A 21,433-nucleotide genomic window follows, 5' to 3' on the forward strand; every position below is an offset into this window, starting at 1 on the left:
TACGTACTGAGTGTTTACCTTGTAATTGCTTTGAAGCGACTCCACAAAAGTGTAATCCCAAATAGTAGGTTGGTAATGAACGTATCCAGGTTGCTTACTAACAACCACTGCTGGATCATACTGCGGCGAGATTAATGTACATTTGCTGCAAACACGGGAGTTTTTGCGTGCAGTGTCGACTCTGTTTCTTTTTATCAAGCCTTTGGAGTTTGGAGGAAACTAAGCAGAAATGGGTTTACAAATGGAGAGGGGAAGCCATTTTCGACTAGGAGAAAAAAACAAACAACGCAAACTGGGAGTTAATTGGAGCTCTTTCGATTGAAAGGAAAAGTAGTACTAGCGGTTGTGTTAAAAAGTGGAAGTGGAGAAGAGAAACGTAATCGGTTGATATAAATGGAGAAATAGTAGGAGCATCACATAGAGAATTGGGCAGTAATTTTGCATTTAACTAGAGAAGTGGATCAAAAAGAGTTAGCAATTTGCATTTTACTAACATATCCAAATATTGGTATTTGGTGTTTGGGTTTTCAAGTTTTTCAAGTGGATTATGTCTTTCAATTGTTTTAAATTTCACACTGGATGTTAATTAATTAAGAGTGTCACTTGGCATTAATTAATACGTACCAGCTTGCATGCACATTGTCTATTGATTAATTTGTTTTTCTTTCGATTCACACAAAGTTAGGTCCAAAAGTAGAACTCAGTGATATCCCATCGATTCTAATAAGGAGGAAGTTCAATCTCTATCACCATAACAAATAGATTAGTTGTACAATGGATTTAGCGGTACTGGTCTGACAATGAGACCAGTCTAACTGGCTAGGTTCGGATAGGGACCTGGTCCGGCCATTGCGTAAAAACAGAACAGAGTTAGAATGGCCGGATATCATGTGGTTATCTGTTGGTTAAACCCACAATTTCTGCTGGTAAAGACAGAGATATCGTCACAGCACAATATTTAAGCCAACCAGTTGTTCTCTGCAGCTCAGCCTTATGTCAGCTAGCCTTATCTTTTCAGGAGTTATATAATTTGGTTTGTTGTATTTCAAGGTTGGTATTAATATCTTTTTATTACATGAATATATATCACTGAAATGCGGATCCACATCCACTAGTTGCTTATCTAACTAGAGTTATTTGAGTCACATTTGAAACAACTATACATGATTTGAGTTAGGCACATTTCTTATCTAACTAGAGTCAAAAATAAATTTTGTTCATCCTTGCTCTGGTTGTAGAAGCATTTGATTCAGGATGGGTTCATCTTTCTTTATCTTTTTTCTTAGGTCTAATGTTTTCAAGGTGTTTCGGATTAAGTCTTATGATCTTCTAATCTATCAGTTTATCTAGCAGTCCACGTCAGTTAGGATAATCTTCTAAGTCATATGTGAGTGTTAATCTAGCAGCTGGATTAGCAGTCCACGTCAGATGGGACCACTGCCCAGCGTTGTTTGGTTCAGCGCTTTAAACTTCAGCCGTCAGATCAAATTTTGTGATGAGCGCTTTAAATTTCATCGATATCACTGTAGTACAATGGTAAAGTTATTGGGTAATAATACCAGTGACCTGAGTTCGAAAAAAAATAATTAAATTTTGTGATTTTCATGATCCGTGTGATCTTTGTGAGCGCTGAACTGTTCAGAGCTAAGGTTACTTTTTCAGCACTGAATGATTCAGTGTTTCAATCTGGCTGTTAGTTAAACTGCGAGCACTTATTAGGAGAGAGAACTAGTGTTAACTTTTAGACCACACTTTTTTTTTATTTACAACACTTTTTTGGCCAATCTAACAGCTCAATCTTGCCCTTAGAAGTTAGCCTTACGTTGATATAAATCAAAATCTTCCTTCTTAACTGAAATCCGGAGAGCACATGAACTGAAAGCCGGAGGAAGGGACAGGTTCTGATGAACTGAAACATTCTCACAGATCCAAAACTAATGATACAATAATTTAGAACAGGCTATTTGAAAAACAGCAAAAAAAAATAAAAAAAATAACAGACTTCGTTTTTTCTTTTATCACCAAAAGAAATTGAAAAAGTTGGAGCTTTTCAGTTCTCCCAGTGTGCTGTGCAGTAAAAACCCTGAACCAAAAATCAACCGTTAGGTAAAAACTAATACACATGGGCCTATCTTCGTTCTATTTATGTTAGCTGGGCATGTAGAATTAAAAGATGGCCCGCACCAGATTCTCGCCCAACTACGTTTATTACATTAATTACCATATTTAAGACAATAAAATAATCCCACATCCACAAAGTAAATCAAGGTAAATCGGTTTATATGCGCCGGAGTAGATAATGCCAATGGCAAAGAGTTGGTTGGTGAAGGTCTGAGGAGAAGGTCTGTCCTTGGACGAGGAGTATAAGACTATATTAGCTAGCTAGCTCCATCTGACCTCCAGAGAGAGTATGAGACTATATTAGCTTAGCTAGCTAGCTCCATCTGATCTCCAGAGAGACCCCATGGTATTTGCCATTGGCTTTTTTGGATATGACCACAACTTTTTTTTTAGTCAGGATCTCTAAGAAGCAACCTATCGTTCTATAAGAGTGTCTCCTGCAACTTACAGGTCTGATATCTAAGTTACATTCTATGATGCACTCAGGATCTCTAAGAACCAATCTATCGTTCTATAAGAGTGTCTCCTGCAACTTACAGGTCTGATATCTAAGTTACATTCTATGATGCTATTTTCAGTATCATGGATAGTAGCTGACAGAATTACAGCTATAAGAGTGTCTCCTGCAACTTACAGGTCTGATATCTAAGTTACATTCTATGATGCTATTTTCAGTATCATGGATAATAGCAGACAGAATTACAGAGAAAATAAGGGCTTAGTGACATTTACCATGTTTTCATACTGGGACCCTGGCTTCAATATCTTGGAGTCTAAGCGTTACAGCTCTCTTGTGAGCTTCTAGTCCTTCAACTTCAGCCATCTTTACCACGTGCGGCCCAAGCAGTTTCAATCCTTCCTCTGTTAAGGATTGGACAGTTATGAACTTGAGGAAGGAGTCTAGAGACACCCCGCTGTACATCCTTGAATACCCATAGGTTGGGAGAACATGATTAGTCCCACTTGCATAATCTCCCATGCTCTCGGGAGTCCAAGGCCCTAAAAATATTGAACCTGCAATAGATAGAGAAAGTTGTTGAAGTAAGTTATAGATACAGAAAGTTGTTGAAGTAAGTTATATTAGGCAGAAGTTGAGCTGATCTTCTATGAAATTCATATCGAACAACAGAATTTCACAAGCTGCATTTGGGATTTTCATGGTTCTGCCTGTTAAGAAAAAGTTTTTCATGCAAAAATAGAAGTACAATTGAATACCAATTGTATCTCCTATTTTTGAATACATACAATTACCTGCATTTTCGATGAATTCCTCCCAGTTCTCTGCATCTTTGACATTCATTATCAGATGCTCTGGGGCATACAAATTTGAAAAGGAGATGGCCTGGAGGTTTATCATAACCGAGATTTCAGTCCTAAATTAACATACACATTGAAGAATGCAAATCTCATATTCTGCAGCGAAAATAACATATCTGCTTCTCTGCTAAATTTTCATACGAATATTATGTGTCCAATTTGTTCTACGTTAGGGTATGTTAGGGTCTAAAAAGAGCTGATAACAAATGCTAACCTCAACCATATCACGAGCGAACACAGTGAAACTATGGGCAAGTGCCTTCGAAGCAAAATCTCCTCTAGGAAGACTCTGACACTGCGAGCTGATTTCCTTCTCGATGGCCTCCACATCTACACCATCTCCAGCAATTACAAGCACCACCTGACTGTCAGGACCATGCTCAGCCTGAATCCACCAAAAACAGTATAAGGCTTATGCAAACGAATAGAAGGTCAAGCAACACTGAGTGGCCTAGTAGAAATAGAATACTTCAATGAATAGGAATTATTCGTGCAGGACAAAGAAAATACTGAATAATTTAATTTTTTACATGCAATTCATGGTCTAGTAGAAATAGAATACTTCAATGAACAGGAATCGTTTGTGCAGGAAAAAGAAAATACCAAATAATTCAGTACATGTAGTTCACAGTCAACTAAATGAAGAATAAACACCTGAGACAGTAAATCAGCTGCTATATGAGCTGGGCTGGCATGTTTATCAGCAATAACCAGAACTTCAGATGGGCCTGCTGGCATGTCTATGGAAACCATTGCTTCACTGTTCTGCATCGTAAAAAATCAGAATGAATAAGTACATCAAGCTTCAAGCAAGAACATAAGAACTCGACGTAGATACACCACCACCAACAACAATAAGTAAGCCTTTAGTCCCAAACAAGTTTGGGTAGGCAACTTGACATAGATACAGAACATTAAAAATGTGAGAACAAAAAGGTGCGGTAAAAAAAACTAGAAACGGTAATGGAAGTAATGAGTGCTTAAATAGAAGAAATCATATAAAGTACCTGAAGAATCATTTTTGCAGCAGTGACATACTGATTTCCAGGTCCAAAAATTTTCTCCACCTGCAAATAAAATAAAGTGACCATACAGATTAGCTGTAACAGAGGAACAATGCATCAACCAAAATGAATTCCTAACAAATTGATGAAAATGGTGGAGAACGTTAGGACCTTAGGACAAGATGAAGTCCCCCACGCCATGGCTGAAATGGCCTGCATATATGGATAAGATTGATATTAGTTTTTCTGTCCGAAACTGTATGTCTTTGCAAAATTACAGGATCTATTGATATCATAAAGGTTACAGATAAATTACAAACACTACCTGAGCTCCCCCAGCTTTAAGAATATGAGTCACACCTGCTTTTTTGGCACAATAAAGCACCTCCTAGAGAGAGAATGAAATTGAAAGTGTTATTTGTTGAGCTTATAATGTAATTAGTGCTAAGAGTCACAAGAGTATATCGGTGAGTAATAACCTTGCAGATGCTGCCATCTTTTGCTGGGGGCGTGGACAGAACAACAATTTTGCATCCTGCAATCTGTGCAGGCTGGTGCAGAACAAATAATTATCGAAATTAAAATTTACCATAAAGCATATGGGGTAACAAATATGGAATTTCACTTCTAAACAGCAAATTAAACAAATTACCACTGCAAGCATGAGAGCTGTTGAAGGTAAAACTGCAGTTCCCCCCGGAACGTAAAGACCCACAGAAGTAATGCACCTTGATACTCGCTTGCATCTAACACCCTGACCAAATAAAGGGTCAAATTAACGATATGAGCTCCATTAGTGAAAAAAGTGGACAACATGTTCATCTCATTATTGATTTTCCTACTGTCCATCCGCGTGTATACATGAACGAGGGTCTTCAGGGCTCTTTGAATTGGAGTAAACTATTCCAGGCTTGCGAAAGAGATTAAAAAAGGGACGAGGGGTTGTGAACTTCAGACCACCCATCATTTCAGAGTCCTCATTTAGCTTGAAAAACAATTATTTGATTGCCAATAATACTGAAAAATGTGGAACAGAAAATAAAAGGAACGGAGTGATATTTTACTTACTTTCATGTTCTCCACTTCAACTGGAGGAGCCTTTTGAGCATAATGAAAGGCATATATGTTATCGTACGCAACATCAAATGCCTCTTTAACCGCTGGATCAAGCTGTGGCCACATCAAAGGAGAGTGTTTAGCTGTATACAGCTGAATCAAGATGTTTTGGTATTACACTTAGTTATTCACAGACGACAATAATATTGGTATTCAGCCTACCTGAGGATCAGGAAGATCAGCAACTCGTTCAATGATTTTATCAAGGGAAACTTTGTCAAACCTCGAGGTATAACTACAAAATGAACAAACAGCCAGATAAAATCCTGATTAGGCATATACAAGACTCCAGCTTAAGAAAATAAATAGGAAATTGCAATAGCCTTTCCAGTGAGAGATAAAGCACACAATATAACCAAGAATCATAGAAGCACCAACTCTGTAACAGCGGCATCGCCTCTATTCCGTACATCATCAACAATGGGTTGGACCTATTCTAGTACAATCACCACAAATCAAGCACGTGATTACTCAATTCTCAGGCAAAGTAAACTTATGGGAAAATAATTAACTATAAAACCTTACCGTACTAAAAATGGAAGAGAAATCAATACGAGGGCGAGCCTTAAGGCAATCAACCTCAGTCTTTGACAACTCTGACAACCTATAAGACTTCATTGCACACCTTATAGTATTATTCTTCGGTTCTGTCACAACAAGAACAACCTAGTTAACTTAATTATGTTAAGAGGTTCATAAAAATTCCCATTTCACAACATCACCAAACAAAATGAGACATGCACCAAATACCCACGTGACAAAAACAAGTTCGCCACTAGTGGGACGAACTAACAAACACCTGGAACGCGCTATTAAAATTTAGACATTGTTTTATGTATACCTCTCACTATCTCATGGAAATGTCAATATCCACATAATAAACAACTTTTTCCAGCGAAACAAATTTACAAACATCTTGAACGCACAATTAAAATTTAGACATTGTTCTATCTCTATCACTATGATTAATCACTAACTCATGTAAATGTCAATATCTGCATTCTTTACCCTAACATGAACACTGGAGTTAAGCTAAGCTGTTTTTCAGAAAGGAACTGAGCACTACAATGTCAACAAACAAAGTGAGACATGTAACAAATACCCACATGACAAAAACAAGTTTGCCACCAGTGGGACAAATTAACAAACACTTTGAACGCATATTCAAAATTCAGACATTGTTCTTTCTCTATCAGTTCCTATCTCATGGAAATGTCAATATCTACACTTTTTCTCCTAATATGAACACTGAATTAAGCTAACTTGTTTATCAAAAACAAATTAACACTACTACATCAAGAAAAACACACTAATTTCGTAGCTAACAGTCAAAACTTTATAAAGAGATTACTACTTACTCGCAGAGAAACAGAGAAGAGAGTGAAATGATGAAGCTTTTGAGAAGGACCCAGAGATTTGGGGATTCCGAATTAAGCAATTGCTCCTCTGATTAAGAGAAACAATTTGAATATCCATCCAATTTGATTACCAATTAGGGTTTTAGACTTTTAAAGGTCTGGTCTGGTCTGGTCTGGTCAATCCCGTTTCCTATGCACCTTTTTATTTTATGTTCTTTTGGTGATAGTGGCGAAAGACAGTGAATCAGTAATGGACCACTAGCCCCAGTGCCAGAACGGGCTTGGATATGTACATTTTCACCAGAGGGTTGAGCACGAGAGGTCATGTCAATTGCAGTGGCACGACAACCATTAGCTGTCATGTCGCTTGCTTGGCAGAAATGGACCACTATCAACCAATTGTTTGTCCGCTGACGTGGATCCAAATGAGTTGAAAAATTAAAATTGTAAGAGGGTGTCTTCCAAATTAGAAGCAAATATGTTTTTATTTTTATATAACTCAAATCCAAAAGTTATAAGAAAAAACAATTTGTTTCTGGGTTGTTTGGCGATCAAAGTAGAAGTGCGTATGCTTTTCCACGAAGAAGTGTTGTTTTCCAAAAGTTAGAAATAATTTATTATTATTATTATATTTTTCTGGCGATGAGCTCCGGCGGAGAGCTCTTGTGATTGAAAGCTAGAGTTTTACAATGAATTGGTCTCATCCACGGCTTTTCCTGGTTTTGATTTCTCTTTCTTTTTCCTTTTTTCTTTTGTCTTTGCATTGGTTCCATGTTGCTGTTTCTTTCGGCTTTTTCTCGAGCTAGGGTTTCACAAAAAGGGTATTGTCTTTGCCATTTTAAAAAATTTGACAGTTTCCGCGATTGAGTGAATGGTAGAGGTTATGTTAGGGGCTCTATTCTCTGTCATTTGTAGGATAAACACTTTTTCTCGGAGTTTAACAAGGCCAGTTGAAGAGACATCATCGCTAAAGATTTGCAGGTTTTCTGTGCTTGGGAAGTTTTGCTCCAACAACTGCGTATGTGGTTGTGCTGCAAATGCATGAACCTACATACTTGGAGGTCCTCTTGTAAAGGTCTGGAAGGTGTTCATGGCAATACTATTGCTGGTCCCTTCAACGACATCTCTGCAGATTTCCTAGTTTACGGAGTGGACAAGCCAGCCATGGAGGACTCACAGTTTTCGATTGTGTCAGTTGAAGCAACAGTGGAGGCTTTCACAGCAAGCTGTGAGGATGAGGCTTTTTCTCTGTCCACTGACTTGCTTAATGCTGTTTTCCAAAGGCAGTTTTCCTCTATGAACAACATTTCATATCAGTGCAGGTTAGTTTTCTCCCGTACCTTGAAGGACTGCTTGGACAATATTCTTCGTAAACCGTCTGACTTAGTTGGTTGGATTCGTTTACTTCGTCTCCCCATTTGCACACTTACGCGTTTTAGAGCCAAACGATCAGCAGAAGAAAGATCGAGCAACAAAAAACATCTCTAAATCGCTGCCATTCAGCATGCTCTTTTGGCCTTGAAGGAGCCTATGGGTTGTTACACGCTGATCTCTAAATGGCTTCATCAGCCATGCCATCAGCGATCCCACCAGGACAACAAGAAAAAACCGGAAGTTGCAAACTTAAGTGCCTGCCGGAAGAAGATTGATTTTGGGCATTATGCTGCGACGATTAGTGTCTTGTCTTCGAACGGGATTGCTCCTCGCAGCGAGGATATGTTGACTGAACTACAATCAAAGCATCAAGCATCACCACCAACTTCCATCCGGAGGAGGACTTCGTTTGTTACCCTGTAATTGTTGATTCAAGGGCTGTTTTTGGGGAAATCAAGAGTTTCCCTAGAGGTACTTCTTGTGGGCGTGATGGTTTGCGTGCACAACATCTAGTCGACGCTATGAGTGGTGCAGCTGCCGCAGTTGATTTGCTGGCTTCGTTTACATGGGTGGTTAACCTTTGGTTGGCAGGCAAGTGCCCCAAGGTCTTAGGAGAGCTTATTGCTAATTCACCGCTTACGCCGCTTCTCAAACCTGGTGGTGGGCTTAGGCCTATTGTTGTTGGTACTATCTGGCGTCGTTTGGTCTATAAGGTGGCTGCCTTACTCCGTCGGTAAGGCCATGTCATCATACTTAGGGGATCATCAATTTGGGGTTGGCGTGCGGGTAGGAGGAGAAAGCATGATTCATGTTATAAACGGTTTGCTAGAGATGAGAGGGCACTCGGATAAGATGTCAATGTTGCTTATTGACTTTTTGAATGCTTTTAATTTGGTGTGCTGGTTTGATCTCATTAGAGAGGCCCGGCTTCATTTTCCAGGTATTTCTCGTTTGGTTGAATTTTGTTATGCTAGGCCTGCTAGACTTTACTACGATCAGTACATCCTGTCTTCAGCACTTGGTGTTCAGCAAGGAGATCCTCTCAGTCCCCTTTTTTTGCTTTGACACTTCACCCTCTAGTGAAGTCCATTACTTCTCGGTGTAAGCTCGATTTGCATGCTTGGTACCTTGATGATGGTACTATCATCGGTAACACCCTGGAAGTTGCCAAGTCCTTGAGTATTATTGAATCCAAAGGAGCGAGTAGGGGCCTCCATCTAAACATCAAGAAAACTGACGCATTTTGGCCTATTTTAGATCCACGTAGCGTTGCTAAAGGTGTTTTCCCCAAGGACATTGGTAGGCCTAGCAAAGGAGTTAAGCTTTTGGGTGGCCCGGTGAGTTTGGATTTGGATTTCATGAGTGATATGGTGTTGAGTAGGATGAACAATACTATTCAGCTGATGACCTCTATCAAAAAACTCAAAGACCCTCAAAGTGATATGTCTCTTCTTCTTAACTGTGTCGGGCTATCTAGAATATATTTTGCTATGCGCACCACCAATCCTGCTTCCCTTCAACATGACTCTGACCTCTTTGACGATCACTTACTCAAGTATTTGAGGATTTTAATTACGGGAGATGGAGCTGGCTTTGGGCCTTTGAAACAGAGATTAGATACCCTTCCCATCAAAGATGTTGGCCTTTGTATATAAACCATGTCAGATACTCGCACATACTGTTATCTTTCCTCTCAGAGTCAGACTAATTCGGTGCGAAGGTTGATTCTTGGTAGCTTATTCTCTACAGACAATGGTGTTGCCTATCAGTTGGCTCTTCATAAATTCATTCAGGTATGTGGTTTTCCTTCCCCTTATTGCGTCGATGACAATCCCCCCCCCCCCGCGCCGCTATTATGCACTCCTTGGCAATCACTTATTTTGATGCTGTTAAGAAGCAAATCTCTGTCAAATTTATATTATCTGCAAGAGATTCTATTCTGTGGCAATGCAACCATATTAAGCATGCTCAATATTATATTGTGGTTGTTCCCATCAGTGGCTTAGATCAATGTCTTGGTCCTTGACAGTTCAGAGCAGTGGTTTGTTATTGTCTTGGCATTCCTATGTTTGTCGAAGACGGGCGTTGCTCTTATTGCAATAGGCCTATGGATATTTTTGGTGATCATGCGCTTCATTGTGCCAAGGATGTTGGACTTAAGTTTCTTCATGACTTGGTTCATGATATAACTGCGGATATTTGTTACAAAGCTAGTGTTCCTGCGCGCAAAGAAGTTTCTTTGGGCTTGGTATCAGAGAATAACAAGGATCTACGCCCCGCTGATATCCTGGTGCTCAAATGGGAAAACGGCAAAGACGTGTGTATGGATATTACAGGTGTTTCACCTTTCAATGACGACGGAGTTCGTGTCTTCGTCCCAGGCCAGGCTATTTTGAAGGCAATTTCGCGCAAGCGTAATAAATACTTGAGTAAATGTGATTCGCATGGTTTTGGATTAGTTGTTTTGGCTTTCACTACTTTAGGAGAGCTTAATGAGGATTTTGTTTGTTTTTTCAAACGTCTTAAGAACTGCTTAGTTAGTAATGATGTTGGCAGTGGCCTAAGTAGTTTTATTTTCATAGATTGGGTGTTGCTATTCAAAAAGGAGTTGGTGCCCAGCTTGTTGCTCAATTGCCGACTAAAAACTCCTTTGTGTAGTTCTTCCATAAATTAAAGTAAATGTTAAAAGTATTATTTCACAAAATATGTAATTTTTTGCTTCTAAAATTCGTTATGCAATTATATTTATAGCTTGTTTAAATACATATCAGAAATTATCTCAGATTTCAGAAGCAAAAGCAATTTGTTTCACAAGAACCTAACTTTTTTTTCCGTGTATAGAAACCATTAAGAAACTATGTTCCCAACGAATTTTTGACTTATTTTTTTTACTTCAAGAAGTCAAAAAATAATTTCTAAAGTGTTACCTAAATATGCTATAAGAACCTAACTTCTGACTTTTAAAATTAATTTAGACGAAAAAGTTGCTTCTTAAGGAAACCTTTTCTTAAAAGGTAACTATTCTAATATTATGTTCCCAAACCAATTTCTAACTTTTCAATTTAAGCTGAAAACTAACTTCTTAAAAGTATCAATAGGCCTTATCCATTAATGCAAGGATGTAGAATCCGTTCGGAAAGATATCACATTTACAGGAACCTGATTTTTCCAAGTCCAAAATGATGAGCAATATTAGAATGCAGCACATATACCAAAAGTCCTAATTACCATGAGTAGAAGACAAGCGAGGCGTCCGTGTAGTATATTCATAGAGATGATAATTAAAGATTGCAAGTTAAGAACATTCCCCGTAATGTGTATAGTTTCCTAAATATTTACCTAGTCAAAGATATTTATATGAATAAGTGTGCAAATATAATTATAAAATCGTCACAATATCATCTAATTGTTGAGATCAATATAGTTTCACCTTTCTGGGTTTGTATATATGGATCTAGGTCGATAGTAACTCAACCGCGTTAAAGTCTCTATCTCAATTCTGTTTTCTTTTATAGTTCCTCGATACTTATTAACTTTTGGGTTGATCAGAGGTGTAGGACGTGCCGGCCCAGTCCATGAAGTCACGTGTTTAGCATGTTGTGTGACGTGTTGTGCTGCGTCGGGATTAAGGTGTGCCGTGATGTTCTGTGTTGGATGACGTGTTGTGCTTTGTTGTGCCGGAAAGATAGAGTTGTTGTGTCATGCGGTGCTGGGTCAGGCACATTTATTTTGTGTTTTTCAAAGTAAACATTTTCTAAATATTTAGTTATTCTATGTGTTGTTATAAAAATAAGTCAGTATAATGATTAATGTCAAAAATTGGCTAAAATAAAGACTCTCTTATGAAATTTACACAATATTTGATATATTTTGTAGTGTTTTATGCATATTATGACGTGCTTTCTTAACGTGTCGTACCGTGCCACTGTGCCAATTAGGCTAGCCCAGCGCAACCGACGAAACTAACGTGTTGGGCCATGCTATGGCAAGTCTCATGTTGTGCTAGGCTGTGCTCAAATTTTAATATGATGTGTTGGGCTGTTCTCATGGGGGCACGACCCAATTTACACTTCTAGGGTTGATCATGTGTTTTTTTAGCATTTTTGCAGTTGCATTTTCGATCTTGGAGGGTTAACCCGTTGCCACTTGCGAAAGCTATTATTAATTCGATAATTAAAAATCGAACAACACAAACATTTTGCGATACAAGCAAACATTTTGATGATAAAAGAACCAACGATACAAATAGAATAAAAGATCAACAATTGATCAGTAGCGGAAGATATGATCAAACTGATGATTAATTAAGCAAAAACGTGTTCATGGAACTTATTATTACGAAGAAACGAGAAAGTAAGATGCATAATCGGTAACATACCGACCCTATAGCTTGCTACAGCGCTAGCCATGTAGTCATACGTTTATATCCTTCCCTTGCAACATATGCAGTAGACAAAACCTTCAAAATAACGATCGTCGCATACAGTGTGACTGACTAAAAATGAGTTTGCGTTTATACATTTAGAATCACACTCATGACATCCTTGCGCGGTCGGAACTACTGTATCCTTCCAATCGCACCTTGCGAATTCAACAGGGTCGTACCTGTACGTGTATGTCATATGCTCGTATTAGTGTTTCAAAAATCCATTAAATAGAGCAAGATCGATTAAAAAGAAAAGAAAAAACAAGATGAATGGCAACTTACGCTTCAACAACCAAAACCAAGAAGAGAAATCCAATGATAAAACACAAACTTAGGTGCATTGCTTTAGCCATGATTTGGTTTGATCGAGATATAATTAACTGTTTCTATTTATAGGCATTCATAGTCAATGCCATGGTGCACAAGTATATTGTATGCATTTTGGATGGCATCTACCAGTTGGCCACGACATAACATGAACTCAATATCCTTTAATTTATAATAAGCTCCTTTCATGGCAGTTTCCTCCAAAATTGGTGTATATAAATATACCGTGTCTAAGAGACAAGAAGAATCACCTCACTTGCCTGAAACATAGTGATTGATAAAAAGAACTGGTCGTGCCTCTTTGAAATAGCTCATAGTAGCGCTAAAAGGGGATCGAATTCCTTGTACTTTTAAAATCGTCGGTTAATTGAAAGTTACTATATATATAGTATATACACAAGTCAACCTAACTTTGGTTTTTGATTTTTTTATATTTTCATGTACCACATAGCTCATCTCGCTTGGATACTTCAGGTGCTTTTCATGACCGCTCTCTCACTGCAACTGTAGACGGTGCTCTAAGCACTTACGGAGTAATTAAGTGGCTATGCAATAGTCATATATTAACAGGCTCATATATTAGTCTTGATTATCTAAAGTTGCCTAATTGGTAAGCTATAATAACTGATCTATATTTCCCTGTTTCGATTTTCATTTCGTTACATTCATATATATATATATATATAATCCCTCCTTTATGTGTATTTAAGGGATAAGTTTAATATTTTCTTTTTCTTTTACTCTATTTCTTTTTATAAGAAAGAAAAAAAAATTCATTGGAAGATGGTTTACTGTTTTCTATTTCTCTAATGAAACCGTAATCACCAAAAAAAGTTAAAAAAATTGGTGTTTTATTTCTTCTCTTATTTTTTCGTAAAGAAAAAATTATCGAAAGGTGATTTACAGTTCCTATTCCTTTAATGAAACTGTAATCACCAAAAATTGGTGCTATCACAAGTTAATTACCTTTACGGTAACTAATCACGTGCATGGTTGAAAAACCTACGGCCAATTAAGTTTGGTATCTTTTATCCATTAGACAAAGATCATGTAATTTATGATTTCTATTTATTTTATTTTATTTTGCAAGAAATCATCCATCATCTACAAAGATGACTATGCAATATTGAAAATGACAAAAAAAAATAATTTAATTTTTCGATTCAATTTTTTTTTAATTGTACAAACCGATTGATGTTGGTTTTTTTCCAACAACTCTCTATAATGAGTTGTAAAAGTTGGCATTCTAAGATTATTTTTTTTAGCCAATTTTGGTTATTGATTTCTATTTCTTTAAGTCAACCAAAAAGTAGATTTTTATCTACAAAGAATACGATAATTTTTATTTTTCTCAAAAGAATCATTTAAACCAATTGGAATTAGATTTCTTTATGGATCCTAAAAGGATGAGATTGGTTATTGCGTATTCACAATTGCAAACATCAATGAGATGGAGAATTGCTGCATTCCTGAGGGGTATTTAGCAATATTTAGTTCTCTTCCTTGTATTATTCACCAAAATTTGAAGTTTTTCCACTTGTAGTTCGAATTGGACACTAAAGATCAAAGGATGCGCACCCGGATTGTTAGCCTATATAATTAGTCCTCAAGCGACTTAATCGATCTTTCTATAAATTTATTTTGCTAACATAAGTGTCCATAATTTTATTGTTTTTGGAGAGTTGACATATTTTATATGCTTTTCTACCAATTAATTTTGGGTTCCAAATGCACTCCATGGTTGATGTTAAACATGTATGTCTATTAAGAAAACTTTTTTTTTTCCTTATGTCGAAAGAAATTTCATAATGAGTATATGTCTCGAATTAATTGGATAATACTTTACGAGATAAAAAGAAAATTTTAACCATGATCAGGGGAGGGCATACACTATCAAAATCTTATGTTAATTAACTTAAAAGTTATATTAATTTCTCTCCTAACATGATGAAATCGAAAAAAGTTGTCACTATCAATAGGTGTGAAATATCTCATTTTTCTTTTATATAAGCTTTTGCCTCTTGAAAGGAAAATCCAATCACATATAGCAAAAAGTAACATTTTAGAATAAGCTACATATAGTACTTCAATAGAGTCTATCAAAACAAGATCCACATTCTCATAGTTCATATCTCCTCACTGGAAGATGGGGAGATTATAATGCCCACAGGCGCTGATACCAGTATTTCTGTGAATTTTTCAAGATATGCATATACTTGAGAATTGTGTGGGATCATAGTTAGCTAACATTGTCGAATATTAATTTGCAGTAGCTACTGAAATAATAAAAGATGACGGTTGTTAAACTCTCTGCATAGGAATATCGACATATATGATTGGTTGATGCAATCTAAATTAGTATGGATTAATCTCTCGGATGATGCATTTTTGGATCCAAAACTTAACAACTTTAAAATTTCCAAGCCTATTACCTAAAGGTTGGTGTAGTCATAATGCGTCGTTATACGAGAAATTTGTATGTTTTTAAAAACGATTCATGGTCTTATTTATTTTCAGACCCTAAGATTGATTTACTAATTGTTCTCTTTATACAATGAACTTGGCATGGTAGTCTTTGAAGGACTCATATCGCATTCACACAAGAAATGTGGTCGGAGAACATATTAAATTTGTAATCCTTGAAGGATTCAAATTATATTTCGGCAACCACCTTATTTGCTTACATAAGGCTTAACAATCCTTTATGTGTTTTTAGGAATTTGGTGCAAAACCAAAACTCCGGATTAATTAGTTGATGATTTCAACGTTATAGGTCTCTTGAAGAGTCATTCAAAACACAAAAATCCATGCTTTCGCAGCATAAATATTATTTTTCTTAAATCTGCAGTTAGAATTATGCTAGCGTAAACTTTTTTTTTTAAGATAAACAAGAGTTATTATTTTGATGCATGTCTTCTATAAAACCGATATAGTTGGGTTAGCATCCATATTTACGTCAAAAGTTGTACTCTTTTGCCTTCGTTTCAGGTTTTGTCCAATGTGGTTTTCCCGATAAGGTTTCAACGAGGCAACATCTTGTTGACGTTTAATTTTCTTTCAAAATGTTGATATTTGTGCTTTTTTTCCTTCGTCCAAAATTTTTCCCATTGGGTTTTACTGGTAAGATTTCAGTGAGGAAAATTAATTCAACATGGTGGTCATCCAAGGGGAGTTTTATGGATTTTGGTTATTTGGTGGATTCCCACCATTAACTAGGTCATTTTATTAGACCACATCAACATAACCACCTCCTATGAATTTGGATATCACAATTCGTACACCTATGGTACTGTAATTGCGTATTGGCAATTTTTTGAATTAATTACATAAGCTACTTCTACAAATAATCTTCGAGAAGCTAGTAATCCAAGAAGCAAGTCCTCAATGTATTTAAAGAAGCGTGAAGACTCGAGAACACTACCATTAGAAGACTAACAGAAAAGAAGAGCTCATCAACTAGGAAATTTCTCACGAAAGTATTGCTATCTCCAGCATTCAAGAAATTCGTTTATCGAAATTGGCTCGACTCGAAGTTTTCCAAGCCAAGATTTAACTGACGTACTTATCAGGGGGAGTATCAAATTAGAAGGTATTTTACTGGACTATCACGTTGTACTCTTTTTTCTTCATCAAGGTTTTTCCCATTGAGTTTTCCTTGTCAAGGTTTTAATGAGGCAACATTTGCGTGTCCAAATCTTTTCTAAGTTTTCTCAATTGTACTCTTTTCCCTTCAATCAGGTTTTGTCCTTTTGGAATTTCCTGACAAGGTTTTAACGAGACAATTAGCTTAGACACAATGTCATCCGGGGAAGTGTTATAAACATGTAATTATGTTAAGAATATCTAGGGAAAATTCCGTTTATTACAGGGATGCCCTTGTGTCTATCCCTATAAATAGAGGATCTAATGTTATTCTATTGTACACATTAATAAGAATTTCTCTCTTTCTTCTTCCCCTCTACTTTATGTCTCCTTCTCTATTTCCTAGATTACAATAAAGTTCATCTTCATCAAACACGAGTCCATTCTGTTTGATGAACTTAGTCGTCTTCATCATTCTTCATCTTCAACAACAACAACAACATAGTTCATCTTCATCTTCAACACGAGAAACAACAGGGTTAATCTTTATCTTCAACAGCAACACGAACGACAACAACAACATATCCAAAAATCAAGAACAGAAGATCAAAGTGATGATAAAGAAAAAGAAAAAGATGAAGAAATCAAAAGATTTCAAGGTTCCTTTGTAGATCCGAAACTTACCCAAAGCATGTGAAGATGATAAAGGTTTATCATCATCATAAATAGCAGAAAAATCGTTAACATCACCGTCTTCATCATCAAAACAACAAGAAACATCAAAAAAAAACCTGCAAAACTTCGTCGTATTCATCATCATCGTTCATCTTCTTCATCACTAGTAGAAAAAAAATGGACAGAAGAGAGAATCGTTCATCATCATCTTCATCTTCTTCACCACTAGCAGGAAAACAAATGGAAAAAAGAGAGAAAAGGAGATAAACTATATCTAAAACTAAAGAAGAGAGAGAGAAAGTGAATTTGAAATATAAGATATTTTATAGGATTTTTTTCCTATATATATGGTCCCAAAAGGATATTTTTATCTTCACCAAATAATAATTACATCATTCATGACATCATCCTAGGACCAAACTATATTTTTTAAAACCAAATAGTAATATGTATTTTAAAAATGTACCAAACACTAGTCAACTAGGCTAAACCCACTTTAATATATTATTATTATAGGACATTACGGTATTTCTTATCTTGTCAACTACCCAAGAAAAATGTTGAGCTGTCCCTTAGTTGTAGACTGTTGAGATGATCCTGCTGACATATCCTAGACTGTTGTACTTCTCACTCATTAAATGTTCAACTATCCTAGAAAAATGTTGTTACAGAACATATCCAGTGTATCTTCACTTGCCAAGGAAATTTTCTGTCCACAAACGCCTTCGTCGCTGAGATATCGTCCACGAATTAAATCGTTTTTATTACAACACCTGTTTTGATATTATAAGAATCTCAAATATCATACAAGATGATCAGATTCATTAAGAAACATTAAGAACATGTTCCTTTGCATATGACTCGCGATCTGAATTCCAGTCAATTTCTCACTCGTCGTAAGTCAGATGTCAGACCGTTTGTTTTCAATTTTAAGTTAGATCTGACTCGATCTCTAACTCAGACCTAATTTTTGACTCGGATCCGTTTAAGTCAGGTAACAAAATATCCCTGACTCATGGGATCAAAACACTGAATCACATTTTTTTGAATCTGTTGAGTCAGATCTGATTCAAACAAATATATTGAGTCAAATCTGATTCAAGTCAGGTGATTCCAGTCAGGTATAGATGACTCAGATGAGTCAGGAGTAAACAAACACACGCCTACGGATACACAAGCCTAAGGATAGAACCGAAGACATGCAACAACCACAATAAACTAGCTAGGAACCGTTCATTTGAACGTGTACTTGCATCCAAAACTACTAATACATAGAGAGCATTTGATCACGACTTGGGGATAAGAAATGAAAGGATCGTAAATACAGTGGATATGATCGTAAGTGCAATAAGTAGAAATGCTGCGAGGAACGAGATAATCGTCCATGGACTCTTGAAATACTCGCGCTTCAAAGTTGCTTTCCAAATATTTCGGCGCTTCTTATAAAAGTTGTTTATGTCACTGATGTAATTCTGATAATAATTACCACCATGTATTATCCCAATGCAAAGCTTGTTAAACATATCAGAGACGTCTTCATCGCAGCCTAAATAATTAGAAATTATTCCTCGTTTACGTAGAAGCTTTACATCATCTGCAGAGTTTATAAGAAAATCCATCATGCAAACATATGAAGTTATATAGTAATCTCCACCACATGATTGTTCACTAGCGATGAGATTTCTAAGCAATGGATCAGTTTCGTCGAAGATACGTAATGGAGGAATTTCCAGAATGCCTGTACGACTGAATTTAATATCCAAAAAACTTCCTTGTGCAGACCCCTTCTTGAACCTGACTCCTGCAAGCCTAAGCTCTGTGGCACTTGGTAAAAAAAAATCGATTGATGTATCTGAAGGATTTTCCCTTTCCTCATCGGTAATAAAAGTACGTTTTAGCTTTGTGAACTTGACTACCGCGTTGGTTTTTAACTTCGTAAGAACCTGTACTATTTTCCATGAGGATGATGATGAGGATGCCGAATATATATGAGCAGGAGGTTGGATAAGTATATTAAGAAAATCTAGTAAATGCTTGGCTTGTTCACATGGATCCGGATGATCTTCAGGAAGTATCATTCCTTTAGCTGGCAATATCTGCTGAAAGTTTCTGGTGATAATAAAAGTATGAATAACCTTGGTCAGGGACATATGCCTCAACTCTTCTAAAACGATTTTGGCCAAGCGGTCAAGGACAAACAATGGAATTTGGTTTTCAAGAAGGAACATATCCTGTTGGACCATCATCAAGAGCCAGGCGTTGTCGAGTAACGGGTCATCTGCAATTTTATAAATCCCCATAGAGTACCTTATTAACATCTTAATTATGAACAATCCATCGATTATCATCATTTCGACAAATTCTTTACTGTCGAGGTCAACTGGTTCTGAATAGCAGTCACGAATTTTTGTTTCCATCTCTGTAATAGATGAAACACACTCATCTACTATTGCAAACCACGCTTGTGTCGCAACTAGTGTTCCCGATGAGTCCAACTTAATAGTGCGAGTTTCCTCCTTTGTTCGCGGATACAAGTTAGAACTTTCTCTTCCAGCTCTTGCGGTAAGTAATTTGTGTGCATACAACAACTTCAAATCTTCTGTTACTTTTAAACTTTGGTTTGCACGGTGATAAGGACCAATAGAGACAGCCTCAGGCTTGTATGCACTAGGCTCTCTCATTTTGTGAAACCTTTCAGGAACCCTATGAATAGAGCATCCTCCCGAACTACGCGAATGGGGTGCACAAATTTCAAGCTTTTTCTTCATAGAATAAGCAATTCTAATTGAAATGGATGCTCCACCGTCGCCTTTCATCTTTGGTTGCTTTGTATCAAAAAACATTTTATCGATGTAAGTTAAAGACTCTCCGACAGTCTTTTACACAACCAAAAGGTAAAGCAACGTGAATGTAGAGGGAGAATCTCTGGAGTGTGATTTCCTTCGATTGCTACTCGGCCTATAAATAGATTATTATCTTATCATCAACGTGTGGTGCTCGTCTTGGGTGGGGATGACCAAGGTTGAACAGTCTTCATTTTGATTTTTCATCAGCGTCTCATGGCCAAGGTTAAACAGCGTGTCTCGTGACTCTCGTCTCCGGTGGCCCTCCTGTTTTTCCCATGGATGGGACCCAAGGAAAAATTTAAGGTGTGCCGTGGATTGCTGTTAATTATTGGGGTGAAAGTTGGAGGGTGTCAAGCATTTGGGACTTCAGCTCTTGCCCAACCAGGAAAAGGGAAAACATATTACCTTATATGAATATTTATCCTAATACAAAAATTATCCTTTATAATTAAATTAGTTGGAGGGTGTCCACCTTTTGTGACTTTAGCTCTTGCCCGGTCAGGAAGACACGCTTCTTTATCCAAATATTTATCTTGATACCAAAATTGTTCTTTATAATTAAACTAGTCTAATGATTAGCTTAAATTCGTCTAAGTAGACGATCAGTCTAATGATTATTTGAATCATTAAGTTAAGCTAGTTAATAGTCAGTGTAAATTCATCTAAGCAGTCAATAATTTTCGAATAATCAGGCCCGAGTTTCCGTTCTTAGTGAAAGCACTGAGGTACGATCCCAAGACTATCAGCTCCCTAGTAGACATCCAAACCACTGAGACAGGATCTGCATGTTGATTAAAGAGTATATAATATACATACTCTTATTAGGCTGACCAATGGAAGCGAGGGAGAACTTTATACATGGTGACTTTGTATCAACATTTGGACATGACTTTTTTTCGATTTAACACAAACAAATCGGATTTGGTGTCTGTCCATTAATGAAAGTTCGAAAATACACCTTAAAAAGGACGCAGTTTCTTTTCTCTTAGACATTTTCGTAGATAGGCTGAAAAAAATAATGGTAACTGCGTAAATTTATTGGAAAAAAAAAACTGAGGTTGGAAATCTTTTAATTGTTGAGGCAAGTTTAATCAAAATCGAGTTAGAGGCCTATTTATCCAGCCTAATTATTAAATGGGACGGGATTGGGCAGGAAAATGCATCTCTTACCCAACAAACTAAAAGGGCCGGGCGGGAAGGGCTTATCTATATAAATTACTGTGGCCTGCCCAAGCCTGTTATGTTATTTGGGCTCGGGGGTAGGGACGAACGGGCCTTGAATATTAC

At 36.9% G+C, this 21,433-nt stretch overlaps 2 protein-coding genes and 1 long non-coding RNA gene across 3 annotated transcripts; all 3 read right to left on the reverse strand.

Moving 5' to 3' along the window:
* Positions 1 to 1,734: 1,734 nt before the first annotated feature.
* On the reverse strand, positions 1,735 to 7,103 carry LOC113324145 (histidinol dehydrogenase, chloroplastic-like). The gene is made up of 15 exons (XM_026572475.1): positions 6,917 to 7,103; positions 6,084 to 6,205; positions 5,937 to 5,989; positions 5,721 to 5,793; positions 5,511 to 5,612; positions 5,095 to 5,196; positions 4,922 to 4,993; positions 4,768 to 4,830; positions 4,614 to 4,655; positions 4,446 to 4,505; positions 4,093 to 4,203; positions 3,653 to 3,823; positions 3,373 to 3,463; positions 2,854 to 3,135; positions 1,735 to 2,083 (listed from the first exon to the last, which is right to left on the reverse strand). Exons 1-14 carry the CDS (start codon positions 7,032 to 7,034, stop codon positions 2,861 to 2,863), a joined length of 1,455 nt encoding a protein of 484 aa, XP_026428260.1. The 5' UTR covers positions 7,035 to 7,103; the 3' UTR covers positions 1,735 to 2,083; positions 2,854 to 2,860.
* A 5,560-nt stretch (positions 7,104 to 12,663) lies between these two features.
* On the reverse strand, positions 12,664 to 13,169 carry LOC113340180. Its single transcript, XR_003355357.1, has 2 exons — positions 12,999 to 13,169; positions 12,664 to 12,895 (listed from the first exon to the last, which is right to left on the reverse strand). It is a non-coding gene; the product is annotated as an uncharacterized LOC113340180 (long non-coding RNA).
* A 5,350-nt stretch (positions 13,170 to 18,519) lies between these two features.
* On the reverse strand, positions 18,520 to 20,217 carry LOC113324152 (UPF0481 protein At3g47200-like). The gene has a single exon (XM_026572482.1). It carries the CDS (start codon positions 20,141 to 20,143, stop codon positions 18,587 to 18,589), a length of 1,557 nt encoding a protein of 518 aa, XP_026428267.1. The 5' UTR covers positions 20,144 to 20,217; the 3' UTR covers positions 18,520 to 18,586.
* Between the last annotated feature and the right edge of the window lie 1,216 nt (positions 20,218 to 21,433).

This window comes from Papaver somniferum, chromosome 1 (genome assembly GCF_003573695.1).
Source record: "Papaver somniferum cultivar HN1 chromosome 1, ASM357369v1, whole genome shotgun sequence".
NCBI classification, from domain to species: domain Eukaryota; kingdom Viridiplantae; phylum Streptophyta; class Magnoliopsida; order Ranunculales; family Papaveraceae; genus Papaver; species Papaver somniferum.

Coding starts and splice junctions, on each gene's coding strand:
- LOC113324152 (XM_026572482.1), bottom strand. CDS start 20,143: ATGTTTTTTGATACAAAGCAACCAAAGATGAAAGGCGACGGTGGAGCA.
- LOC113324145 (XM_026572475.1), bottom strand. CDS start 7,034: ATGGATATTCAAATTGTTTCTCTTAATCAGAGGAGCAATTGCTTAATT. Junction 5,990..6,083: donor TCTCTTCCATTTTTAGTACG/GTAAGGTTTTAT, acceptor GTACTAGAATAG/GTCCAACCCATTGTTGATGA. Junction 3,464..3,652: donor TCGCTCGTGATATGGTTGAG/GTTAGCATTTGT, acceptor ATAAACCTCCAG/GCCATCTCCTTTTCAAATTT.